Source organism: Prunus dulcis, chromosome 6, assembly GCF_902201215.1.
Source record: "Prunus dulcis chromosome 6, ALMONDv2, whole genome shotgun sequence".
In the NCBI taxonomy this organism is placed as follows: Eukaryota; Viridiplantae; Streptophyta; class Magnoliopsida; order Rosales; family Rosaceae; genus Prunus; species Prunus dulcis.
Window position 1 is genome coordinate 10,595,450 of NC_047655.1, and position 24,911 is coordinate 10,620,360.

General features: G+C 35.7%; 3 protein-coding genes and 1 non-coding gene across 5 annotated transcripts; 3 read left to right on the top strand and 1 right to left on the bottom strand.

Annotated features, from left to right (window-relative positions):
- Positions 1-410: 410 nt before the first annotated feature.
- On the bottom strand, positions 411-3,137 carry LOC117630260 (ankyrin repeat-containing protein NPR4-like). Its single transcript, XM_034363007.1, has 5 exons — positions 3,056-3,137; positions 2,482-2,949; positions 1,996-2,145; positions 1,430-1,869; positions 411-1,025 (listed from the first exon to the last, which is right to left on the bottom strand). The coding sequence occupies exons 1-5, from the start codon at positions 3,135-3,137 to the stop codon at positions 411-413; spliced, it is 1,755 nt and encodes a 584-aa protein (XP_034218898.1).
- A 4,439-nt stretch (positions 3,138-7,576) lies between these two features.
- On the top strand, positions 7,577-11,471 carry LOC117632337 (uncharacterized protein At2g27730, mitochondrial). 2 transcript variants are annotated; one of them, XM_034365783.1, is made up of 4 exons: positions 7,577-7,700; positions 8,728-8,847; positions 10,482-10,520; positions 11,069-11,471. In XM_034365783.1, exons 2-4 carry the CDS (start codon positions 8,746-8,748, stop codon positions 11,276-11,278), a joined length of 351 nt encoding a protein of 116 aa, XP_034221674.1. In that variant the 5' UTR covers positions 7,577-7,700; positions 8,728-8,745; the 3' UTR covers positions 11,279-11,471. The 2 variants fall into 2 exon arrangements, with proteins under 2 accessions (XP_034221674.1, XP_034221675.1); XM_034365784.1 differs by having other exon boundaries at positions 7,678-7,787.
- LOC117633317 lies at positions 9,775-9,861 on the top strand. The gene has a single exon (XR_004586629.1). It is a non-coding gene; the product is annotated as a small nucleolar RNA SNOR75 (small nucleolar RNA).
- A 6,828-nt stretch (positions 11,472-18,299) lies between the features above and the next one.
- LOC117632733 (N-carbamoylputrescine amidase) lies at positions 18,300-21,990 on the top strand. The gene is made up of 9 exons (XM_034366293.1): positions 18,300-18,496; positions 19,482-19,530; positions 19,845-19,936; positions 20,139-20,290; positions 20,369-20,415; positions 20,511-20,544; positions 20,776-20,942; positions 21,209-21,305; positions 21,410-21,990. The coding sequence occupies exons 1-9, from the start codon at positions 18,408-18,410 to the stop codon at positions 21,583-21,585; spliced, it is 903 nt and encodes a 300-aa protein (XP_034222184.1). The 5' UTR covers positions 18,300-18,407; the 3' UTR covers positions 21,586-21,990.
- The last annotated feature ends 2,921 nt before the right edge of the window (positions 21,991-24,911 follow it).

Genomic DNA, 24,911 nt, shown 5'->3' on the forward strand with positions numbered 1-24,911 from the left:
CTTGCAAATCTAACTTATTATCTTATATGTAATTCATGCTCACAGAAAGACTCAAAATATTTCCTCGTTGAACAAGTTTAATGAGGAATTGATTACTTTCTACAAGGAAATATATCCCCGCTAAAGAACTTATGTGTTGTAGACTAGTATTTCCATACGACCCAAAAAAAGACTAGTGTTTCAAACATTCAAGATTCAAAATTAGTAGAAAAAAAATGCATATATATAGGATTATGAAATTCTAATAACCCCCTTTCAGATAATGTTGTTGATTCAAGCACACAAAGTACGAAGACTTATTGAATCAATATCACCATTACTAAAGTACTTTATTACAAATTTTTCCTCAATTATAACGCATAGATACACATTATTCTGGGGGTAAGGTTAAACATTGAGGACTTAGCTTTCTATTGGATCATATGTTTTCTTGGCTGAAATATAAGACTTGAATAATATGTCGATAAGAACATATCGTACAAGAGTGGATATTGCAAGAAAACGAACAAGACAACTGGAACAAATGCAAATATAAATATAAAATCCGAGACGAAACGTAATCCGTAGTGACAAGATAAATAGAAGGCTGTGCTGAAGGCTATCATCATGGACGTCATGGAGATGAAGAGTGATGCGAGTCCTACCATTAACTTCAACGGTAAGGATTTGAGAAAATCGTTTTCTGCATACCGCGAGGTGAGGATGTACAAGAACATCAGCGTGGAAGTTGAAGAGGAGAAGAGTGCTACTCCATCTGATATGACAAAGATGAGAAATGCTGTTTCCTTTAGGAATTTTGGTGCTCCTGTATCATCAGCTATACCACCCGGTATGCTAAATGCAGCTGAAAACACGACAGTGGTGATAATGGTCGCAACAAGCATGCAAGAATTTGCAGTGTTCTTCATCCATGATTCTCCCTTACACAATAACCCCTCATGCTCACTAGTGAATAATTCTCGAGGTGTTTTGCCGTCCTTGTTTTTCATATCTATGGACAGAGGTTGAACAATCTTTTTCACTTCCTGTCATAGGAAAAATCGATGATGAAAATTGAAGGACATAAAGATTTTACGTGCAAGCGATTGAAACTGTTTAAAATAAATGTAGAAGTAATAAGGAGGCCACCAACACATTCTATCAAGAGCTTACTTTTCATCCCAATCAATTTCATTAGACTTAGATTCAATGTTATTTTATATTGTGCAACGCCTTTTGACAGCTGCTACTATGATAGATAAGAGCTTTTGAGTGTTTGTAATTTAGTCTTCACTTTGTGTTATTGGAAGATAACATGAGTTCGAATCTCGTGTAACTGTACAGTTGTTGAATAAAAAAGAAATGTTTACAAAAAGGGCAATAATGTTTAAAAGAAGACAATTAACACATAATAAAATGGTAAAGATTGTAAGGGTACAAGGAGAGGTACCTCAAACCATACTAACTCTCGCTGCATTTGTAGAGCTGCTCCTGACACAAGATTGAGTTGATTTTGAGGTGCTAGTTTTGCAGCAAGATGTAAAATGTTGTTATTCTCATCATCAGTATATGTCACTATGATGTCTTTGATTGAACCCGTCTCATGTACTAAATTGAAGATACTTGCATGACGATACAAGACTGCAACATGGAACATAGTTCGATTTTCGTCATCAGTTTCCCATAGTAAATCTGGATAAGCATTAATAAGCACAGACAGGAACTCATAATTTCCTAATCTCGTCGCATCAAATAGTACTTCCGAAGGTTCTGTGATGAGGCACATGACATAGTCATCGTCGTGTTTCAAGATTTGATTCCAAAGGCATTCGACTAGTTCTAGGGCTTTAGTTTGCTTCGAGCTTTTGTACGAATCCTCAATGCCTGAGACTACTTAATTTTTAAGATGTAAAAAGGTCAATAAACAACAAGATCAAGATTACCAAATAAACAAAAACACACAACTAATTACTACACATGTCAATATCATATATAATTTTCAAAGAATCAACTCACATGATTTCCTGAGCCTACTGCACATTCCTAAAGTACTTCGGCCACCAAATTCTAAAGGCCTTCGAGCCAAGACATGTAAGGCAGTTTCTGCATTGGAATTATGGGCCGTTGCTAGTGTTGTATCATCTTCTAGCATCTTCATGGCTAAATCTGCATAATTTCGTAGGGATATAAGAAAGAAAGAATGCTAAGAATTTTGAAATAAACCAGTTGTAAAAGTTTTTAATTAATTCCTTCTTGTTCACTTCTAAGTGCACATAAAAATATAGAAGAGATCTCAACAGAAATAAAGGGTACATAACATTAAGGCAAAAAAAATTTCCAATTAAATTACTAGAAGTATTAATGTTTAATGTTTAATGTTTAACAAGCTCCATCATTAATTTGATAAATGCTATTTTTTTTATTAAGAGAGAGAGAGAGAGAGAGAGAGAGAGAGAGAGAGAGAGAGAATTTCACAAGGAAGAAGAATTTTGTGCAACTTACCATAAAGACCAGTATCGATACAAGCAAAAAATAGAGCATTGCGGTTCGTTTCCTTTAGCGTTGGGTACGTTTTAGGGTATAAGTACCACGCCATTTCAGACTGTCCTAGCAAAGCAGCCATAAAGAGCGGTGTCAGTCCTTCACCAGTTTTAATTGTTGGCAAGAACTTATTTTTCTGAATCATAATCTTGGCAATTTCTATGGCTCCAGCTCCGGCGGCAAAACTCAATGCAGTATTTTCTTTGTTGTCTTGAAGTGCCAAGTCTTCTTCATCCATCATTTTGACCAGTTCCTCCACAAAGTGAATATGCCTTGCACCTGCTGCAATGTGAAGAGCAGTCAGCCATCCTTTTGTTATGCCAGCACTTGCAAGTGCAGGATCGATAGATAAGATTCCTTTAGCGGTATCCCAATCACCCCTTATTGCAGCTTTGTGCAGGGGCACACATAACTTCAAGTATACTTCTCCTGTGTAGGATTTAAAGGAATTAATTTGTAAATGTTAACTGCTGAATGTATAGTCACGAAATGTTTTATTGTACTCTTCTTCATATTAAACAGATATCATACGTACTATTGCTTTTTTCTAGCAGATGACGTGAAGGATGCTTAGGCTCTGTGGAAGCAGGTGTAGATTGTGGTCCTGGGCTAGACATGGTTCCAAATATTTAAACTTGCTCAAATGCGTCGTACCTGCGCAAAAACTTGAACTATTCAGCAAGTAATTATATATTTCTAAAGCGATAAGCTAGGTTAAAAGCAAGAAAGCACAATAAAACATAAGCCAGCTATTTCTACGACAATAAGTATTTTCTTTCTTCAGTCGATTCTTCATCTTATTATACATGAACGTACTTTCCCTTCTCATATGTGCTTTTTTCAAAATACAGCGCTTAAATGCCCTTTTGTTAAAGATAAACATACTATATATTCACGTATTATATACATATATATACATATTCTCAATGCTTAATACATGTATTGTTTTATTACAGGTTTTTGAATAATACAAGTTAAACTTTTATATAATTACTGGCAAATTAATCATGTTTCTTAAAAAAGAAAGGAATAAAACTTTTTATACAAATTATTACAAAACGAGCCAGTTTACCATGGGTTTTACATTCAATTGCAGAAGACATATGGAAACTTCTTGGAAATTTTGATCAGTTGGCTAAAAAGGGACATTGCTACAATAATTCATGTATTTGGGTTAGTAATTTTCCATTGGATGTACTTATTAGAATGTATTTTGACTTGTACGGTATTAAGATCTCAAAGGGATCTAATTTTTAATGTATTTTTGTTTGAAAAAGGGAGCTGATTTTCATACTTCTTTTTTGTCTACTTACACTTTCTTTGTTAGAAATTTTGCATTCTCACTTCTCTTTAAATGTTATAGTAAAAAAAATTAAAAATAAATAAAAAGGAGTGTAAGCAAATAAAAAAGAAAAAATCAGCACTCTTTAAAAAAAGTAAAAATAAAATAAAATCAGTGGTGAGTTTTCCTGCTGACGTCGGTCACCTACGTGAAGGCTGACGAAACACCAAAGCAATTATTACACGAACCAGCCAAATTGGCACTAACGCCCGACAATGAAATGCCGAGTGAACCCAGCGGTCCTTGACAATGATGACAAATATTTATTTATTTATGTTTATTATTGTTTCCAAGCTTTTGAAGTTAAAAATTTGGAGTCAAGGGGAATGATATATATTTTTAATGTATATAACCGAAAGCAAAAAAAATAAAAAATAAAAAATAAAAAATCTCAACTCAATTATTGTTTGCTCCATTCTAGTAATAAAAAAAAATTCTATATTAATTCCCCATCTTCTTAAAAGTCTATATTTTTCCTACTTGCATTTAACTTTAGACTAATCTTTGATTATTATTTTTTTTCCCCAAGAGACTAATATTTGATTAGAGGCATGTACGTACAAGATGAACAAGTCAAATGAAGAAATTAACGATGCATAACTAATATCCTGATTATAATTTATACAGGGTGGATAACAAACATGAAAAAACAAATAAAAACAAATAAAAACAAAACTATTTACGTTGAATTTGTGTAAATAAATGCATGCGTGATACATAAAAGTAAAAATAAAACCGTTTTAAGACCGTTAATTTTGAATTTTGGAAACACAAACAATTCTTTTCCTTATCATTGGAGATTGGAGGTAATCATTCATATAATTATAATAAGGTGAAAAATTTTGGATCACTGCTATGAAATCAGGGAACTGGAGCCTTGTGAAGAATTTGTTGGATTTTTTCTTTCTTCAAAAACTAAAAGAAAAAATAAAGAAAATGAAAATGAAAGAGAGAACAGGCAAGGAAGGAAGAAGTCATGGATATAAAGATTATACTTACAGTGTTCCAAGTACCCAAATAGATCTAAACAGCACCACCACTCCTCTCTAGGTAGGTTTTAGAGAGAAACTGAACAAAAAAAGAAGACATATGGTGCCAATCTTCTCTGCGTACGGTTGGCATGGTTGGTGGAAACTTCAACATATATATAAAAGGGGGTTGCTATATGTTCTTGCGTAGTGGGAAACTTTATGATATGGGTCTCTAACGGGGAAAAGTTTCACTCGAAGTATAGTGTTTTGTCTTCTTTTAAAGATTTCCACAATATAAAGTTGTGTGAATAGACCCGAGGGCTGTGGAAAATTAGTACTCTTGGGTCGTGTTTGGTAATTAGGATTGAATTAGATTAGGAGATAAGATTAGAATTACATTGGATTGGAAATGATAAATACTCTTTATTTGTTGGCATTAGTGTTTTGATTTCGAGTCTGGGCTCTCGGTCATATGTATCCCACCTTTTAAAAAAAAATAAATCATCTTACAAAAATGCACCTAATTGAATTATGGTGGTAAGATTATCTTTCGTCCTATATCTATATTCATTTTTATAGCACAAAATATGGTTTTAAGGGTTTTGTGGTTGGGTTTTAGGTTTATTTGTTTCGTATAAGTTGTTTGACTTTTCTATTTAGTCAGTAGCATGAGTGGTACTCTTTTATCCCCCATGATTTTGTTTTCTATGGGAAGATTTTAACAAGACATTATCTAACATACTAGTTTTTATCATGTAATGCTCCTTTCTATAAATAAAAAAACACAGCTAATATCCAATACCCACCAAACCAAACGAGGCCTTGGAGGGTTTGACTATATAGTTGAGCCTGTAGACTGGTCTCCCTACTTTCTTTCAGCGGGAGGAGGAAGACAAGACACCAAACACCCAATAATTAATAAAGACGATACGATATTATATGGCCAGTGGCTTCCCCACTGAGCGCCAAGAGACAAAGAGGGTCGACCAAAGCTTATTATAATTGACTGGAAATTTGTATGAAGCTTCCTCAGTTTCTAGAAGAAAACAAGCAACCGAAAAGAAATGTGGACTAGGAATAGTTCAAAAGTAGAAGTGATTATGTGAAACAATCAAATTGAGAAATTTTATCATGTATATTCTTTTGTCTTTTCTTTTTTGGGTTGTTAGATCTACGTTCAAAACGATTAGTAGTCATTGGGCATAATTCATGCGGTGTTGGTTTTAGATGTAAGTCCTTTGACTTTCATTAATTTTTATGTGGGTCGATTTTAACTTTTGAGGTAAATAAGGAAAACACATTGAAAATCCAAATTTAATGCATAATTCCATTGTAATTGAATTTTAGAATTTAAATTTTTCATTATTTCCTTCATAATATTTACCTAATATATGGATAAAATACAATTTAATCATGGAAAGTAAAGATCATGAATGCAACTTTCTAATTTGAAATTAATATAATGCTATTAATTTTGATCATGAATGCAATTAATTGAATGGTAAAACTAAAAAAAGAAACAAACAATGAATTATACAAAATCATTATAGTCAGAAGCAATTAATTTGTTAATCAATACCTTAAAATCAGATTGTTTCCCGTTTTCACCTCAATCCAAAGGGTAGTATGGGAACAAAGAAAAAAAAAAATAGTCAGCCTCCTCAAAAGGAAATGTAATCTTATGTAACAAAGTAGTCAAAAGACTTAAATCAAGTAGACAAAATACGAGGATTACATCCAACTATTGTTATAACTTTTGGATTTATCTCATTTTATTTTTTGTATGGAGAGGCAATAGAAGAATCCGTTTGAATTCATGGATTTGATTAGGTAGATTTGGATTTAGAGGCCCAAATCCAAATCCTTTCCATCGTTTTGGACATATTTTAAATTTGACCCAAATTTTCATAGGCTCAAAGTAATAGAACATCCAAAACTAAGCTTTTTAGAGGAGGTCTTGACCCCAAAAAAAAAAAAAAAAGCATTTGAGAGGATTTCAAGCTTTTAATTTTTACATGTGAGAATGTTAGATGAAAAAATAAAAAGGGAATAGAGGGGGAGATATGAGAAAGAAAACTATTTCAATGAATTTTACAGCTTTAGATAATAAAAAACAGAGAGGGCGAGATGAGAAAGAAAACCAGGGGGTTTGTTTGTTGTCCTATGAAGGAAAATTGCGTTTTCTAACAGAAAGTGTAAAGTATAATAGGCAATTCAGCTTTTATTTATTTATTTTACATTTAGGTTTTTTAGTGGCTATATCCTTGTATTTAGACCCAATTTATATTTTGGTACTCTAATTAATTCATAAAATGGCTTATGTAGTTCCTCAACTTTATTTTCATTAGCAGTGTTAGTCATATTGTCACATTTGTTAAATTTTCTAACAAAAGTTAGTGGGGGTGTCAACTTTAAATTTCTTCAATTAAAGTTTAATGAGATGACGTATTGAGAAAAGAAGTCAAGTAAATCATAACATAGAAAATCTAAACAAAAAAATCCAGATTCTAATTAAAAAGCACTAATAATGAGGGCCCGTAATTAACAAAGCCCAAAATTTGTTACATTGCATTTGGATAAAAACAAACAAAATTCGCCTGGAATTTATTTGGACAATATTTTTGGTGTAATTAGAAGTTTCCAAATACTATCCTAGATTCGTAGTCGTGATTTGTAACCAACGAGCCCAATTGCGCCAACAAAATATTTCCCTTGAATCCGACGGCCAAGAGCTTCGCTTGTCGATCTTACTCGGTCCAGCCTTTATAAACCCACACAAACCCACAATGGTAGCCCAATACCACAAGCAACCACCTGTTTCTCTCTCCTCTCTCGTCGTCTCAATCTCTAGAAGAAGCATTTGCTCGGTAAGCAATTTTTCCCCAATATTCATCGGCTCCTTTTCACTTGCAATTTTAGGGCTTGTGATCGAGTTCCCTAACATTTTGATATCAGTAAGTTCACCTCAAGTGTGTGGTTCTGATTGATTTTGTTGGATTAGTTTTCGTTTCATGTACATTATGCTCCCGATTGTTGCCATCAGGTTAAATTTTCGAAGTAGTTCATTTAGGGTTAATATGTAATTCAGTACCAGCTCCTGGATTTGTAATTAAATGCGAAGCTCCAGGAGTATTTATAGTACCCTTTGTTGCATCCGGTTCTTTAGTTTTATATTGTAGTCTTTGGAAAAACCTTTTCTGGGTATAGTTTTGAAATAGATTTTCTTAGAATGGATGATGCTATAAAGGAAATATGGTTGCTCTTCAATGCGTAGTTCATTCATTAAGGTTCTGTTTAGTGATAGATCATAAATGGTCAGACTAATGTTAAACAAGATACCCTTGTTCTGTTTTTGTTAATTATACAATGTATCAAGAATAAAATCTGGGACATATGCGTGAAACAGACCATGGCATTTTGCATTTCCTTTTGTTATGCTATTTTTCTTTTGTGGGACGAGATGAGGGTTGGGGGTTGTCATTGGTGTTGATCCGTAATAGGTCTTACCGAATTCTTATACTTGTTATACTTATCTTGACGTATATTGGACACAAAAGGGGTCCTATGTGTAAATTTTATTGGATATTCCATGGTTTTGTTGTTACTCAGATTGGGGTACAATCGAGAGCATCGTACGGTGCACATGCAAGTTTAATTAGGACTTGACTAAAAGCTACTTATCAATAGATTTAATGGTTCTATCATCAATTTAAATCAATAATAAAATTGGGGTTGGATAAGATAATTTATGTTATTGTCATTGGTTTACTTTGTTCTTTGTTTTGTTTTGTTTTGTTTTTTTTTTTTTGTATTCCAGAACTTTTATAACTCAAAACCACAGTTATAGGAATAGAAGATAGAGGAGCATTTGCTTATCTATAATATCCTTTTCAGGAAGGATAATCAACTCCAATGGCGTCAAGGATGGCTGCAAGGTTTGTTACTCGGAGGCTGTCAAGCAGTGGAAAAGTGCTTAGTGAGGAGGAAAGAGCTGCAGAGAATGTTTACATTAAGGTCATTTATAAAAACCCTAGATATATTCTCTTATGATTTTCCTTTGAACTGTATTGTTGCTGTTTTCTGTGCATTTGTATGCATTTCCTCTTAGATTTAGATAACTATTGAGGTTGATGACCATTGTTGGATGAAGGAAAGGTCTTTATCTAGGAGCTGAAACCTATGTAAATAGTTTGTCTGGGGAAACTTAAAATAACAAACTGATTAAGAATTTATTTAAATATTTGTAGGAATGTATTAGGTCAGTAGGTATTAGTAATAAACAAATGTGTTATAGAACTATATCATATACCGTATTATTGTTCATAGAGCTGGAACACACTTTTGGTGTCAGTTGCCATGTTCAAAGAATAATAGATAAGTCCATCCAAGCACAAGCACATGTAATGAAGAGTCTATTTTTTTAATGTTATAAATGCAATTTACACATGTATTTGAAGGTTCATAGTGTTTGAGTATCGGTGACATGATTAATGTATTAGGTGTCTGTCTTTTAGAATTTCTGAAGTGAAAGAAGTTTGTGTAATTTCTTGGTTGTATGTAAAGCATGAGTTGACTTGGAGTGATTCCAATATACCTTTGGTGCAATACCAAAGGCCAAAGTGAGTCCAGATCTCCCTGTTCATCTATGCTTTATTTGGTGCAAAAGTTTTATCACCAAATCATCTGAAATTTAATTTCATGAATATTGTTTTTCCTTTTTCTTGAACTTGTGCATCTGCTTGTGAAGTGTAGGCTAATCTAGGCAGTAACCGATCAGATGTGATAGATCTCTTCTGTTGGTTGGTTTCTTTTCTGCTTGCTTAGCGTCATAGCCTCATAGGCTAATCATTCTGGATATGGTTTCCACTATGGTTGGTCTGTTATTCTCGAAATACTTTTATTTATTCTAAAATCTGAATTATGATATCCTGCGGGGAGGTATCTCTGTGATCATTAAAAATGATGACGAGTCCGATCTAATTCCTTTCTTTCAATTGTGACGACAATCGAGGCATTTGTCTGAGAGAATATTACCCACTTTTCCTATGAGACCAATTCCCATTGTTTCTATTTATTTCCAAGTTTTATTTTTCTGGTTTTCAAATAATTTTTTCATTCATTTTTGGGATAGAAAGGCATCTGCTGCATCAACAGTTCAATATCTTGATTTGCTTCTGATTCTCCTTTGATTTCGTGCTTGAGTTTTGACGATCCTGATGCATACGTTGAAGGAAAAAAAAATATCTTGATGAAGATAAATGTTTAGATGATTTGGTGGTAGAAATTTTTGCTCCATAGAGGCTTTGATGGGTTTCTCCCTTTTACTTTTTCTCTTAGAAAACCTGGTTTCTGTAGTGGTTTACTGTATGGCCAATGTCTTTTTACTGTTTCAGATATTTAGAGTTGTAGAATCTCATTATATGCGATCCTACTGCTGTGGTGTCAGTCCAGCACACTTGAAAATTTGGTGTATCTGCTAGTGAAGGACGTTGTGTACAGATACATATAAATATGTAGAAATATGTGCACGCATACTTACATGTATATGAAGTGTGGATGAGGGTTTCTATCTGTCTGTTTACTTATCGTATATGCAATGCTATTGTGATATATCTTCTCACTGTTGTTGTTTATTGTTTTTAATGCAGAAAACCGAGCAAGAGAAGCTGCAGAAACTTGCACGTAAAGTATGAACACAGTTTTTACATTTCATGTATTTTGAGATTTAAGTAATTTTAGATGACCACACTTTAGAATGTAAAGCATTCTTCATTGTTTAAGCAGCCAGAGTTCGGCATTCAGAAAATTGAATTACTTTTGAGGGCTTTGCGTAGTGTTAAATGAAGGTTGTTAAAATTGAAAAGCAAGATGATACAACTTTGGGATCATACTTTTCTCTACAGATAATGTTTTTGTGTGTTGTTCCTTCGGGAACACCCGATAAAATTGGAAGACCGTAATTTACTCAGCTCTTCATTTTGCAACTTGAAGTGTCCTAGTCATATGTTTAGCAGCTCAAGTTTTATTGTGGTCTGGTTTGCTGGCGTATTGATTATTAGTTTACATGTCTGATCACATATTTATCATTGCGATCACCCAATCAATTGTGGTTTATGTGTTCTGGTCAATTTTTTTCTTCCAGCCTTCTGGATGTGGTTCAATATCAAACTAGTTCTTGGTTGGGATTGTCATGTCTTTGCTACAAATGTATGCTCAATTATTTGAACATTTTCAGGGCCCTAAACCAGAAGAGAACCCAACTGCAAGCTCAGAGGGCTCGATATCTGATGCCAAACCAAGTGGCTCTACCTCTGGAGAATCAACTGCCAAAGTATCCACTGACAAGTACCGGAATTATGCTGTTGTAGCAGGTGTTGTAACTGTTGGCGCTGCTGCAGGTTGGTATCTCAAATCTAGTGGAAAGAAACAAGAAGTGCAGGACTGAGATTAGTGTGCTTTGGTATGAACAATTGAAGCATCAGTTGTCATAACACTTTCTGGTTAGCATAGAAATAAATCAAACTACGATCCGTCTCTGTTTCTGGCGGATATGTGTTGTGTTGAGTTTTTGTTATAACCTTTTCTGTTTTGGGAAATATATACATAATGGAAGGTATTCTGCAGCTTTCAATTTTCCAGTGTGGTTGTTCATTGCGTTGTAAGAGGGTAGCAAATGGTTTTTGTTGACTGACGATTGTGTCAGCAGGTGAGACTTTTCACCTGGGCTTAAGGAGAGGCTTGAGCCCAAGTTGTGCAAAAGGAACAAAAACGCTCCGCATGGAGGAATGTGTTAGGTTGTGATTTGTTAGCATGTAGCAAGCAATGGCTCTTTATCTGTAATGGGGCCAAACAGTCTTCTTGATGGAATGATTTGCTGCATAACTTTGGGTTTGTTTTTTCATAGTTTCCAGATGCCTTGCAGTGCAAATATTAGGAATCTAATTGGTGAACTAGACAGACTAGCTCCAAGAGCAAATTGACTTGGATTACACATTCTGCGGCTTTGTCAGTTGCTGTCTTTCATATATTTCATCTATAGTTACATGTTACATGCATGTGACAGTGATATTGTCGGAATTTTAAGTTCACTGGGCTGAGTTCCAATTTTTGAAATGTAAAAAAACTGTTATGAGCAGTTAAGCGCTTAAAAAAATAACCACCTTAGAAATGAGATTTATCGTCAACAGCATGAAAAAAAGAAAAAGAAAAAAGAAATAGGACTTATTAAACCAAATTATATTAAAGAATTTATTTTATCATGCAACTATATCAACCTATAATTTAGTAACAAATCATTGCCAATTGATTTTTCAGTGGAATTTATAATTCATTACATAAAAAACATATATGTATGTATATTTTTTAAGATATTATTATTATGTTGTTCATATGTAAAGGGTTTGTAGCTCAAACAGTTAAGAGTATTTACCATTGTACTCTAGGTTTTAGGTTCGATTTCTCCTCCCCAAAATTTAGGTTCGTTTCCTTATCTCGAGTATTACTTGAGGAATATTAACATTCACTTGTGTATATAAAAATAAATAAATAAATCATATTCATAGTAGCACTAGTGAATATTAACATTCTTGTATACATGACATTTGATTTTCTTCAGCATTTATCAAAGAGTGAACCAATGTTTGTAGGTATGTTGCAATTTTAAATTATAAGGACTGCTATTTTCATCTCTATCTTATTACCTTTTTGTAAAAGGACTTCTAAGGATTTAGGAAAAAAAACCTCAACTTATGTAACCCACCTATTCTACTATTTGACAAAAAAGACTTAAAGATCCAGAAAATCAAAATGTTAGACTAAAATAATTATCCACTGCGTCAAACACAACTTGATCCTCTTCATATCTCAATTCCTAATTATTAGGAAATACATTTCTCAAATTAATAATTAAATTATATTTTAAGACTAATAGTAGGTGAAAAGATAGAACTGTGTTTTTTCAAATTTACATGGTTGGTGGGAAAATAAAATAGATGGGGAAATAAAGACAGGTAGGAAATAGCAGCACTAAAAAAAAATGTATCAGTTCGTTGATCGGTTTGTTTTGACATAATCAAAATGGTCGTATTTTAAAGGGTAAACTATTGAAAACCCCCTGGACTATTTCGATTGTCAAAATGTCCCCCCTAGATTATTTTCTCAGCAAATTTAGCCTTCGAATTAAAAGTAATCGCCAATTTCAGCAATGCCGTTAGTTTTTCCCCAATTTCATCCAAATGCCCGTAAAAACACCACGTGAAAGCCGTCTAATAAGGATAATATCGCTATTCTATACCCTCAGCCCTCAGCCCCCTTTGACTGAATCGTTCGTAAGGTCAATTCCCAAATCAGAGATAGGGTTTTCAAAAAAGGGTGAGAGTGAAAGAAAGAAAGCGGCTGAAAGATTCGAAAACCCGTGAGAGTGAAACAGAGAAAGCAACTGAAAGATTCGAAAAAGGGTCAGAAAGACATAATGCGACTGAGAGATTCGATTTGGGAGATATTTTGTGATTGAAGATTCCAAATGAAGGTGCTACGATAAAGGCAGAATGAAAATCAGAGATGGTGGGGAAGCTCCCATATACAGTAAGTAGCATACTTTAGTTTATTTGTTTGATGCAATTGTTTGGGTTTTACTGTCGGATTTCATTGCTGGACTTCATGAAAAAGCATAATAAAAGGAAGAAAGTGGTCCCTATGGTTGTTGTTTGTTGACTGAGACTTAGGTTGGCTTGTGAATGTGGTCCGTATGCATGTTGTTTGTTTATTGTTTGTTGGGTTCTTTGTCTGTATTGTATTGTATTGTATTGTATAGGGTAAATGGTAATGTACTGTATATGGTATTGTATAGGGCAGATAATAAATGTATATTGTATTGTATAGGGTAGATAGTAAATTAATGAGAAAATTTATTGTTGTGCAGCTAATCTTGACATGTTCACACTTGAAGTACACCACGGGGGCTACTTTGTTGATGGTTTATATATGAGAGGTATTGTATAATGGGTTGATGGGCAAGATGCAGATGAGGTTTCAATGCTTGAGTTATTTGAACTGGTTAAACACCTTAGTTATGATGAGCAGAACATTCAATACTATTACAAGCACAAGACAAATGGCTGGGTTGAAATTAGGACAGATAAAGATTATTTTGGAGCATTGAAGTTGGTGAAACCGAGCCAACTATTTGTGTTATACATAACTGACAATCTAGCACCTAGGCCTCTAAATGTTCAATCCCCAGTATTCTCTGCACAAGGTGAAAATGCTGAACATTATGAAGACACTGCTCATGGATATGATAGTGATGAAAAAAATGGGCAATATGGGTTTGTGGATGTTTAGATAGATGAATAATTTGGTGAGGTAGAGGAAGAAGTTGAGGTAGAAAGTGATGAAGCTGAGCAAGGTGGGGAGGATGAGGAAGAAGATGGTGATTTCATAGATAGTGAGTTTGAGAAAAGTGATGAAGAGGACAACATGAATTTTCATAGGTATGTTGTAACTGAAGAGCAAGATGATGGACATAAAGAACCAGGTGAGGGTGACATTGATGGTTATAGTACATCAAACTTAGAGAGTTTGCATGAAGATAGTGAAGATAAAGATGGGAAGAAGAGAGGTTTGAGGCAGCCAAAGTTCAAGCAGTACAATAAACATCATGACCTTTTAGATCCAAAATTCCATTTGGGTTTGGAGTTTCCTAATATGTAGGAATGTAGAGAGGCCATAAAGTACTATGCATGCAGGTGTGCTAGAAGACTAAGGTTTGTCAAGAATGAGCCTAATATGGTGAGGCTGGTATGTGATGGTAATAAGGAGGGTGATAAGGCAAAGAGGCCTACTAAGGGTGAAAAAGCAAAGAGGCATGCTAAGGGTGATAAGGAAAGAGTCTTAGTAAGAGTGATAAGAGTAAGAGGCATGGTAAGGGTGAAGAAGGTCAAGAGGAAGAAGATGAATCTGAAGATAAACTTGAAGACTGTCCTTGGTTATTGTATGATGCACATTTTGAGAAAGGGCCCACTGTTCAAGTGAAGACATACCATCCAATTCATACATGTGGCAGATCTCAAAGAACTAGGTTTGCCACTTCACAATGGTTGGCTAAAAGGTTTGATGAAGATCTCAGAACCAATCCTAACATGTCAGTTGCTGAGTTCATGACATTGGTGAGGAAACATTACAGTATAGATGTTACTAGGGACCAATGCTACAAGGCAAAGAATTTGGCAAATGAGAGGATTCAAGGAAGCATTGAAGAACAATATTCAAAGCTGTGGGATTATTGTGAGGAGCTTAAGAGGCAAAACCCAAGAAGCACAGTTTTAGTGAAGACATCATTGAGGGGAGATGATCTAGTTTTTGAGAGGCTTTATATATGTTTTGCTCAACTGAGGAAGGGGTTTATTGAAGGATGCAGAACCATGGTTGGTTTTGATGGGGCTTTCATCAAAGGACAACATCCAGGACAACTTTTAAGTGTTGTTGGGATTGATGCCAACAATGGCATGTTCCCAATAGCTTTTGCTGTTGTGGAGACAGAAAGCAGAGACACTTGGACATGGTTTTTAGAGATTTTCTTCAATGATGTTGGGGTAAGAGGCCCTGAAAATGGGTGGGTTTTTATCACTAACAAACAAAAAGGACTGGGGCAACAATTGAGGCTTTAAAGCCAGATGCTGAACATAGACATTGTGTAAGGCATCTGCACAATAATTTCAAACTTGCTGGGCATGGTAGTTTGGCACTAAAACATAGGCTATGGGCTGCTGCTAGAAGTACAACACTTCCTTGGTGGGAAGCTGAGATGGACAATATTATGGAAATGTCTGCCCCGGCACATGCATGGCTTCAGGATAGGCCAGCAATTCATTGGAGCATGTCACATTTTACTACTGGGCCCAAGTGTGATATACTGCTGAACCATTTATGTGAATGCTTCAATTCAGCAATTTTGGAGGCAAGAGATAAACCAATAATCACGATGGTGGAAAGGATAAGAACCTATTTGATGTGAGAGTTGCAAGACAAAAGGAGGTGAAATGGACTCAAAGAGTTGGGTCAAGGATATTTCAGATTATTGAGAAGAATTTGAAAGAGAGTGGCTCATGCATTGCACAGAATGCAGGTGGAAACAGGTTTCAAGTCACCCATATGCTTGGTGGGCAATATGCAGTTGATCTAAATACTCACTCATGCTCTTGTAGAAAATGGGATCTCTGTGGCATCCCATGTTGCCATGCCATGGCTGCTATATCAAGGCAACAGAGGAGCCCAATGACTTATGTGAATGAGGTGTATAAGAGAGAAGCTTATGATAGGGCTTATAGCAATTACATTTCACCAATGCCAAGCCAACAATTATGGAGGAAATCAGGGCATATGCCAATTAAACCCCCACTGTATCACAAACAGAATGGTAGGCCAAAGAAGGCAAAGACTAGACCTATTGATGAGATCCCAAAGGGTGCCACTAAGCTTAGGAGATATGGAATTGTAATCCATTGCTCAGTTTGTGGAGGAGAAGGCCATAATGCTACTAATTGTGGAAGGCCAGATGGCAATATGGGAAGAGGCAGAGGGAGAGGAAGAGGAAGAGGAAGGAACCAGCTCAGTCCATCAATCTGAAGAGGAACAGGTAAATGATGTGAAATTGTGATTAATTGTGATTAATTTCAATTGTTTTAATTGTGATTCATTTCAATTGTTTTAATTGTGATTAATTTCATTTGTAGGCAATTAGAGGAGGGTTGACAAGGACTGCAACCACTGCAAGCCAAATAACTCCAACCAATGTTGCTACCCAATCAAGTGGAACCAATATTGCTTCACAACCAGCTCTTTGCAATTTAGCTTCACAAGCAGGTCCAAGCAATGTCACTAAAACCCATAAGGGAAAATGTTCAAATCCCCTGCAAAAAGGGCAAGGCCATGGAGGTAAAATACATGATGGATGGATTTTGGAATGTATATTTTTAATACATGGAATGGTAGATGTGTGTATTTTGAACAGATGGCTGTTTTGGATGGATTTTGGATGATTAAGCAAGGTTGGAATGTATATTTTGTAGTAGAAGTTCCCATACTATATTTTGAACTGATGGCCATTTTGGATGGAATTGGATGTATTTAGGTTGGGTTGGAATGTATATTTTGAACAGATGGCTCTTTTGAATGAATTTTGTTTCTGTTGTAATTTTGGATTAGTGTCTTTCCCTTGCTTTTGTTGTACTATGTTTGTAGTTTATGAGTATTTTGCCTTGGCTTGTGCCAAAGGGTAAGTATCCAATTAAACAAGCTTAAAATACAATTCTATGCTTATATTGAAGTTGTGGTAGGTTAATTTGGTTTTGAATATGACATTGCTGAATGACAGCCAAACCCATCATTGAGTTTACAAGAACTAAATTCAGATTTGGTCTAAACTTCAAACTCATCCATAAATTGTGCAATCTACATTTAACCTCAAAATGTACATTGAACCAAATCAAAATGCCACTGCATTGGTTAAGCCAAAACAAGGCACAAAAAGGCCACTACATTCAACCAAATGGGGCTGCATTTGTTAAGCCAAAACAAGGCACAAAGCCACTACATTCAACCAAATCAACTAACCTACATTTAACCAAATCAAAACCTAACCTACTTTCAACCAAATGAAAAACTAACTAATAAAACAAACAACAACAGAATCACAACCAAACAACTCAGCAGCAGCCTTAAATTTTTTTTCCTCTCTGTCTCTTAGCTCTTGCACAATCGTCTTGTCTTTAGCTCTTTTCTCTTCCAATGAGTTGATTCGTCTCAACAATCGACATATGACATGTTTGGCCTGCTCAAACATTATGGTCCTTCCAAGCCTTCCAACCACAGCCACCACCATACTTCTCTCTATAACACACATATGACCTCCTTCCTGCATTTTCATCAAACCAGCAAACAATCGTTTCAACCTCAAATCCACACCGGCAAATACGCACCATATCATCCTCCGTAATAAAAGTGGTCGAACTTGATTCGGTAGAAGCTGCACGTCTGTTCCTATGCATCCTATCTTCAACTGCAATTTCTTCTCTTCTTCGTGAAATTGATGAACATCAGTGACGTGAGAAGGTTAGAATGCTTGCAAATAGGGTTGGGTTATGTCATCAAGGGTGGGTTCTGTGAAGAAGGGGTGGTTTCTGTCGAATCTCTATGTCTGAAACAAAGGTTATAGGGGCTTCTTTCGTTCGAATAAAAGGGGGCTGAGGGCTGAGGGTATAGAATGGCGATATTACCCTCATCAGACGGCTCACGTGCCTTTCACGTGGTGTTTTTGACGGGCATTTGGATGGAATTAGGGAAAAACTAATGGCAGAGGTGAAATTAGCAATTACTTTTAATTCGAAGGCTAAATTAGCTAATAAAATAATTCAGGAGGACATTTTGACAGTCGAAATAGTCCAGGGGGTTTTCGGCAATTTACCCTATTTTAAAAGAAAGCGAAGTCGGGTTTTAACAGACCCCACTTGCTCGCACTCCCTCTCTTCTTTCTTCTTCTCAGTGCCTCAGCAAGAGTATAGTTTGCAGAGAGAAAAATGGAGAAGGATAAAAGGGAGGTGGTGGTCTCAGCTTTGCAATTCGCTTGCACCGATGACGTCGCCACTAACGTTGCAACCGCGGAAAGGTCTCTATTTGTACTTTCTTCTTTCTCTTCATTCATCTAATCTTGTTAACATCATAGGCTAAGCGAGCATAAGCAGGGCCTGTTATTTGATCAATGAAAATTTGCTGAATTGAAAGACCCTTTTGTTAAAGATTGCATTTTGAATTTGGTATGTGCATTTCTGGAACTGAATAACCAAACCCAGAAAGTTATCATCTTGTTTTCCTTGAGTGAGATTTTTGCACTGGATGAATTTCTGGGTTCTTCCTCTTTTTGCAATCTTCCTAATTATTTCCAGTGTTTCTCCTTGTTTTTGGGGCCAGAAAATTACTCTAATTGTATAATCGTACGGGTTTGTTTGTTTTGCCATTCCTCTCAATTTGTCCAATACCATCCACCATTCCATAAGAGTAAAAGTAAGTGGTTGTTGCGGATTTTAGTCGCATTAAGGCGGATTGAAGGTATAGTTTGCTTGCTCTGGATAATAGTCTTTTGTTCAATTCACCGTTGAACTTTGATCCGGTCAAGTCTCATTAAATTACTCGAGAGTAAACATTTGAACATGATTGTGTGTGTGTTGATGAAAATCTAATGATTAATATGAAATGTCTTGTACTTACTTGCCCTGTGCTTTTGTTCTATTAACAGTTTGATTTTGATCAAATCTAATTCGAGCATGGCATGTGTCTCATTTGATTACTTAAAAGTATGCATCTGAACGTGCAATGAACTATTACATGGAAAACTGTTTGTGCTTATCCGAAGTTTGGAAGGAATATTTTTGTTAGTGTTTAAATTTGGAAACTCTTCTTAGTCAAGAAGATGGGTGTGTGAGTGTTGGGTTTAGTCCAGGAGAGTGAGCCGTTTTGAACTTGGGTTATGACACTTTATTTGAGATTAAATAAGCATAATGTTTTTTTTTACCCTCTAAAAATTATATGGAGTTGGATCTAGTTGGGGCCTAATTTAAACTAACAAGTGGAATTCATTATCTATTTCCATTCAGGTTGGTTAGAGCTGCTCATGCAAAGGGTGCAAACATCATTCTTATACAGGTATGACACTTCAAATCTGGAAGAAGTTTCTTTCTAGGTCTATAACTCATAGTTTTGTTTTCATTTTGCCATGCTCATACTGATACATCCTCGAAGTTATTATGATTTGATATTCCAAATTCCAAATTCCAAATTAGAGTTATATATGCAAAGTTCAACGTGAGCCTAAAAGGTGGAGAGTAAGAAGCATTGTAATTAAAGTCTAAAATTGTTTTTTTTTGTTTTTTTTTTTTTTCCATGGCACTTACGATTGAATGCAAATTGTGATAGTTTATATGTGGTCTTTTCTTTTGGTTGGTGCTGGATTGTTGCAGGAACTTTTTGAGGGACATTACTTCTGTCAGGCACAAAGGGAGGACTTCTTTCAGCGAGCACAGCCTTACAAAGATCATCCAACAATTCTTAGGTGAAAGCATTGTGAAATAGCTTTTCAATTTCGGTTTGATCTTCCTAGATGTCCTCATCCTGGATTCTGCATTGTGCTACTAACATACCAGGAGAACCTTTAAAAAGAAAAATGAAGGGAAAAAAAAAAAATTAGGTTCTTAATTGACTTGGGAACACTTTTTGGGCAGTAATACTTATGTATTTTATTGCATGCTCTGTAGGATGCAAAAAATTGCAAAAGAGTTGGGTGTGGTAATACCAGTTAGCTTCTTTGAAGAGGCAAATAATGCCCATTACAACTCAATTGCCATTATTGATGCTGATGGGGCAGATCTTGGACTTTATAGGAAATCCCACATCCCAGACGGACCAGGTATTCAAGTCGCATAATGTTCCTCTTATTTGATCTCATCTTGTAATTATGATAAAAGCCACTATTTTTCTGCTGCAGGCTACCAGGAAAAGTTCTACTTCAATCCAGGTGACACTGGATTCAAGGTGGGTGCTTAATACAATTACAATCTATATATAATGCTGTTTTTGGTTGCTTCTACATTGGTGGTGATTGATGATGTAATTTTGTTGGTAAGCAGGTTTTCAAGACCAAGTTCGCCACAATTGGAGTTGGTGAGAAAATTTGAAGTACTTGCTTCTTGAGTTTAGATGAATTTCTTGGGGCAACAGCTGCCCAATTCAAAAGCTGGCATATCTTCAATATTGTCTGTGGTTCATTGAACTCTGCAATCTTTATCTGTTAGATAATAGAAATCATGTTGAGAATAGTGGCGTGTATGTTGACCAATGACATTTTGTGCGAAGACTGGAAACTTATTCTGCTAGTACTTCATTTCATGCCAGCAATTTGCTGGGATCAGTGGTTTCCTGAGGCAGCCCGATCTTTGGTTCTTCAAGGTGCAGAGATATTGTTTTACCCTACTGCTATTGGTTCTGAACCTCAAGATGGAGGACTTGATTCTAGGGATCACTGGAGGCGAGTAATGCAAGGGCATGCTGGGGCTAATGTGGTAAATATCTTAAGAGTAGTTTGGCTACTTTCTGGATTTAGAAAGTACTTCAGTTGGTTTAAAGTTAGCTTGTCTGTCCTTGTCATTTCAAGCTGCTTATGTCTGGAGTTGGGTTTAGTTTGTCTAGTCTCTAAACTGGTGACTGTCTTGGACCAATAATGGCCAATCAAAGATGCAATATATAAATCGGAACGAATTGAGAGTTTGTTTTTCCTATTGAATTGCTACCAAGAAAAAGTAATTAATCTTTGTTTGATGAATTTCAGGTCCCTGTAGTAACTTCAAATCGCATAGGGAAAGAGGTAATTGAGACCGAGCATGGAAAGAGTGAGATCACATTTTACGGTAACTCTTTCATTGCAGGTATTTTTCCTTACTTTTATTTAAAACTACCTTCAATAAACCAATCCTTTGTTGATTGAGGTGAATTTTAAGAAATACTTGGATTTGCATTATTTAATGTCCAGGACCCACTGGAGAAATTGTTGCAACTGCTAATGATAAAGAGGAAGCTGTACTAGTAGCACAATTTGACCTGGACAAAATCAAATGGAAGAGACATAGTTGGGGAGTATTCCGTGATCGACGCCCAGATTTATATAAGGTGCTACTGACATCAGATGGCAGCAATTCCCCGTTGTGATGATGCCCCTTACCTCTTACTGCTATGCATGTTGTAGAACTAATAAAGGAAGTACTTCAAAACCCATCACTATCAGGCACTAAATTTCAGAAGTACAGTGGTCCTACCCTGATTCCTAACAGGGACCTCAATGGCATGAATAGAAAATTCAGGAGTACTTTAGAGGAAGAAATTATTTCAAGTGAAGCACTACTGGGTGATTGTTTATAATTGGTAGTCTCTACACAATGGATTGTGTTAAATTCTTAAGTACCTTGCCAAGTCAAACTTTTAAACCCTAAACCCTGACCTCATTGCATCCCGGTATCTAATTCCAATCTATTTCTTCAATGTATTTGCTGAGAGTGCGATGTCATATTTCTTATTTAGTATGTTATTATATGGCTCAAGTCTTGTTGAACTTCATTTATCCTGGTTACTGTTCTGCATTGGAGCAAGTTGGTTGCCCTCCCAGAGAATCCAGGCTCTGTTCCAAAGGTTCTATTTCTGGAGCACAGAAAGGTCCGGGCCCTGCGCTTCTATCAAAATTGAGTCAGTTTATGCTTGGTGAATTAAGCCTCATAATCTCAAAATTAGAATAAAAAGGGAAAAACTCAGGAGTATCATGGGTGGTTTAGGTATAAGAAAATTGGAATATGTTAAAAATGGTGCTTTATCAGAACTAGGTGGAAAAATTCTGTCAGCCTGATAATTGGTGGGTACAAATCATTACAAGGAGATATCTGAAAGTCTTTTTTTCGAAGTTCAAAGAAGTAATTATATTATTGTACGAAATTGGAATACGGTTTGTTTGGGGAAAGTGAAGCCATTTGGTGCCTTTTGATATCCATAAAACAATTCGTGGTATTAATATTCTATTATAATGTTGGTGGGGTCTCTCATATACACACTATCAAGGTGTCACGAGAGTTTGAACTTGAGACTACTTATGTAAGTGAAGTTCTTTTCTACTGTAGTTGTTTGTACCCAGTTTTTGTAAATGGACCAAAAATGGTTTACTTTTCAAAAGAATATTTTAAAAGACCTAGGCCCAACAACCTTTGTCTTTTTTCCTCAAAACCAAAGGACCCCCGTTACTTAGAGGGCCGTCAGTATAAAAGAAGTTAGTCCAAGGCCCAAGAACAGGAAGCCCAGACTTTTGAGTCACACTAAAGTTAAAAAGATCGGTGACCATTATACATAGACCCACATGAGGGTTTGAAGGAGGTTATCATCATTCATGACGACCTGACTCTCTTCTCGCCCAGCAAGGAAACAAGCTATACGAAAGCCACCAGAACCAAAAAAGGACCAAGCTGCCAACCAGATCTTTGAGTACAAAGGGTTCAAGTCAGAGGATTATCAAAAAGGACAAGCAGTTCTTGTCAGAAACATTCCATCATCCCTCCTATGAACTAGTTCAGATCAGCGAATCGACAGCTGACTTTGGGCAGCAACCAAATATCCTTTCTCGGCCTCTATCATTGCAAGCTCTCTCCTTGCCTATAAATAAAGAGCTTCCGTCATAGAAGAAGATGACTCTCTCTCCAAACTAGATGCAACGTCTCGAAAATACTTGAAAAACTCAAGATCTTTTCAAACCAGCCTGCTTAATTTCCAGATAGCCAGTTGACAACTCCTACGTTCGTCTTTTGTTGCTCTGCCATCTTCATGGTATGATTTTCTTTTAAAATGATCAATTTGAATTCATGTAATCATCTAACTAGATAGAGAATTCTCATGTCCTTCTTTGTTTTGTAATTTATGTTTGGATTAGTCAAATGGATTAGTTAAAAAGAACCTCCGTCTTCCTCTTGTCATTAAGTTAAGATTAGATGAAGGGATTGCAGAATCCATTTTAACTTTTCATTAAGCACTTGTCATTTAATCGCTTACGTACATATATTATAAATTGTTTTGGTAGATAAATTTAATTTCCAGCTTTTGCACTTTTAAATTCATCATTCAGACCCAAAGGAGGGATCCGGGCCCAAATAGAGCTGTATTGGTCCAAGAGATAGGAAGTGGAGTCCGGCCCGAATTGACTGCTGGCCCAGTCCAAGGGTTACACGAATTTCAAATCAGGTTGTTAAGCCCAAACAGGGTACTACTAACCACGATTTTGGTTTCTCCCCTTGCTTGATCAGGTATCGCTCATACTTATCAAGCTGGCACACACAAATGAAAGAATATTGAAGTCCTCTTAGCTAAGGCATAGAAATAAACTAATCTAGGCCCGTACCCCCCTTGGAGCACAATGGCTTGAGTAGAGATCCACATAAAAAACGTGAGCATCACCAAATCAACTCACTACACTCCCCCACACCAGGTCTATTGGACTGGTCTCATATCCAATAGTGGCACGCCTACGCAACCACACGGATCAAAGTCGAGGGACATGGCCCTACCCGAGCCCACTCGATCCTGTCAAGCTGATTCAACTTTCAAATTTTTTTTCAGAAGTTAGGAGAATTCTCACTGCGAGTCAACAAGAAGTATCAAATGGGGCATCAGTGTTGATCCAGCGACCTCTCCGCTCCTCCGAGCAAGTCGACCCCCGCGTCAAGCAGAGGGAGTGCCTGACGGAAAAAAGGACCAACAGTAATAGACCCCATTAGCAACTCGTCTACAATTAAATCAAAACATATTCATATTTATGTTGCTAAAATTTGGAAATGAAAATTAGCACCTAAAATTTAAATTTATACTTGGTTGTTTTTACAAAAATGTTGAAATACGAGGGATAAGATTTCACGTTTTACAAAATATTCTAATATTTTCTCTTTATGTAATATACAACCAAAAAATTTATTTATATATATATATATATATATAAAGCATAAGTAGAGAATTGTGAAATATTCAAAATACCAAAAATTGCCATCGATTAATGAATTTATTAAGAATGAAAACATTTCATTAAATAGGGATAATAGAGTAAAGTAACATTTTTAAATATTAAAAATTTTGGGAATTTTGCACATATACCATGTGGACTATAGAGGTGTGCATTTACCACCCAAAGAAATTTTTTTAGCAATTATCACTTAAACTTCTCTTCTAGTGCTAATGTGCCACCTCCATCTAGTTCCGTTTAATTTATGTTAAAATATTATAACAACACCCCAAAATGTTCTCCAACCTCTCATTCCTCAAAATTTACCATGATTAATAAAAGGCTTCATTACTATTTCACCCCTAAAAAGGACGTTCATTACTATTTTACTTCATGAAATTGAAATTTTATCACTTAATCCTAGAATCTCTAAAAATTGCTGAAATTTTCTCACTTTACCATTTCCATCCACAATACCATTAAGTGTGTTGACGTGGCATGAACATTTTAG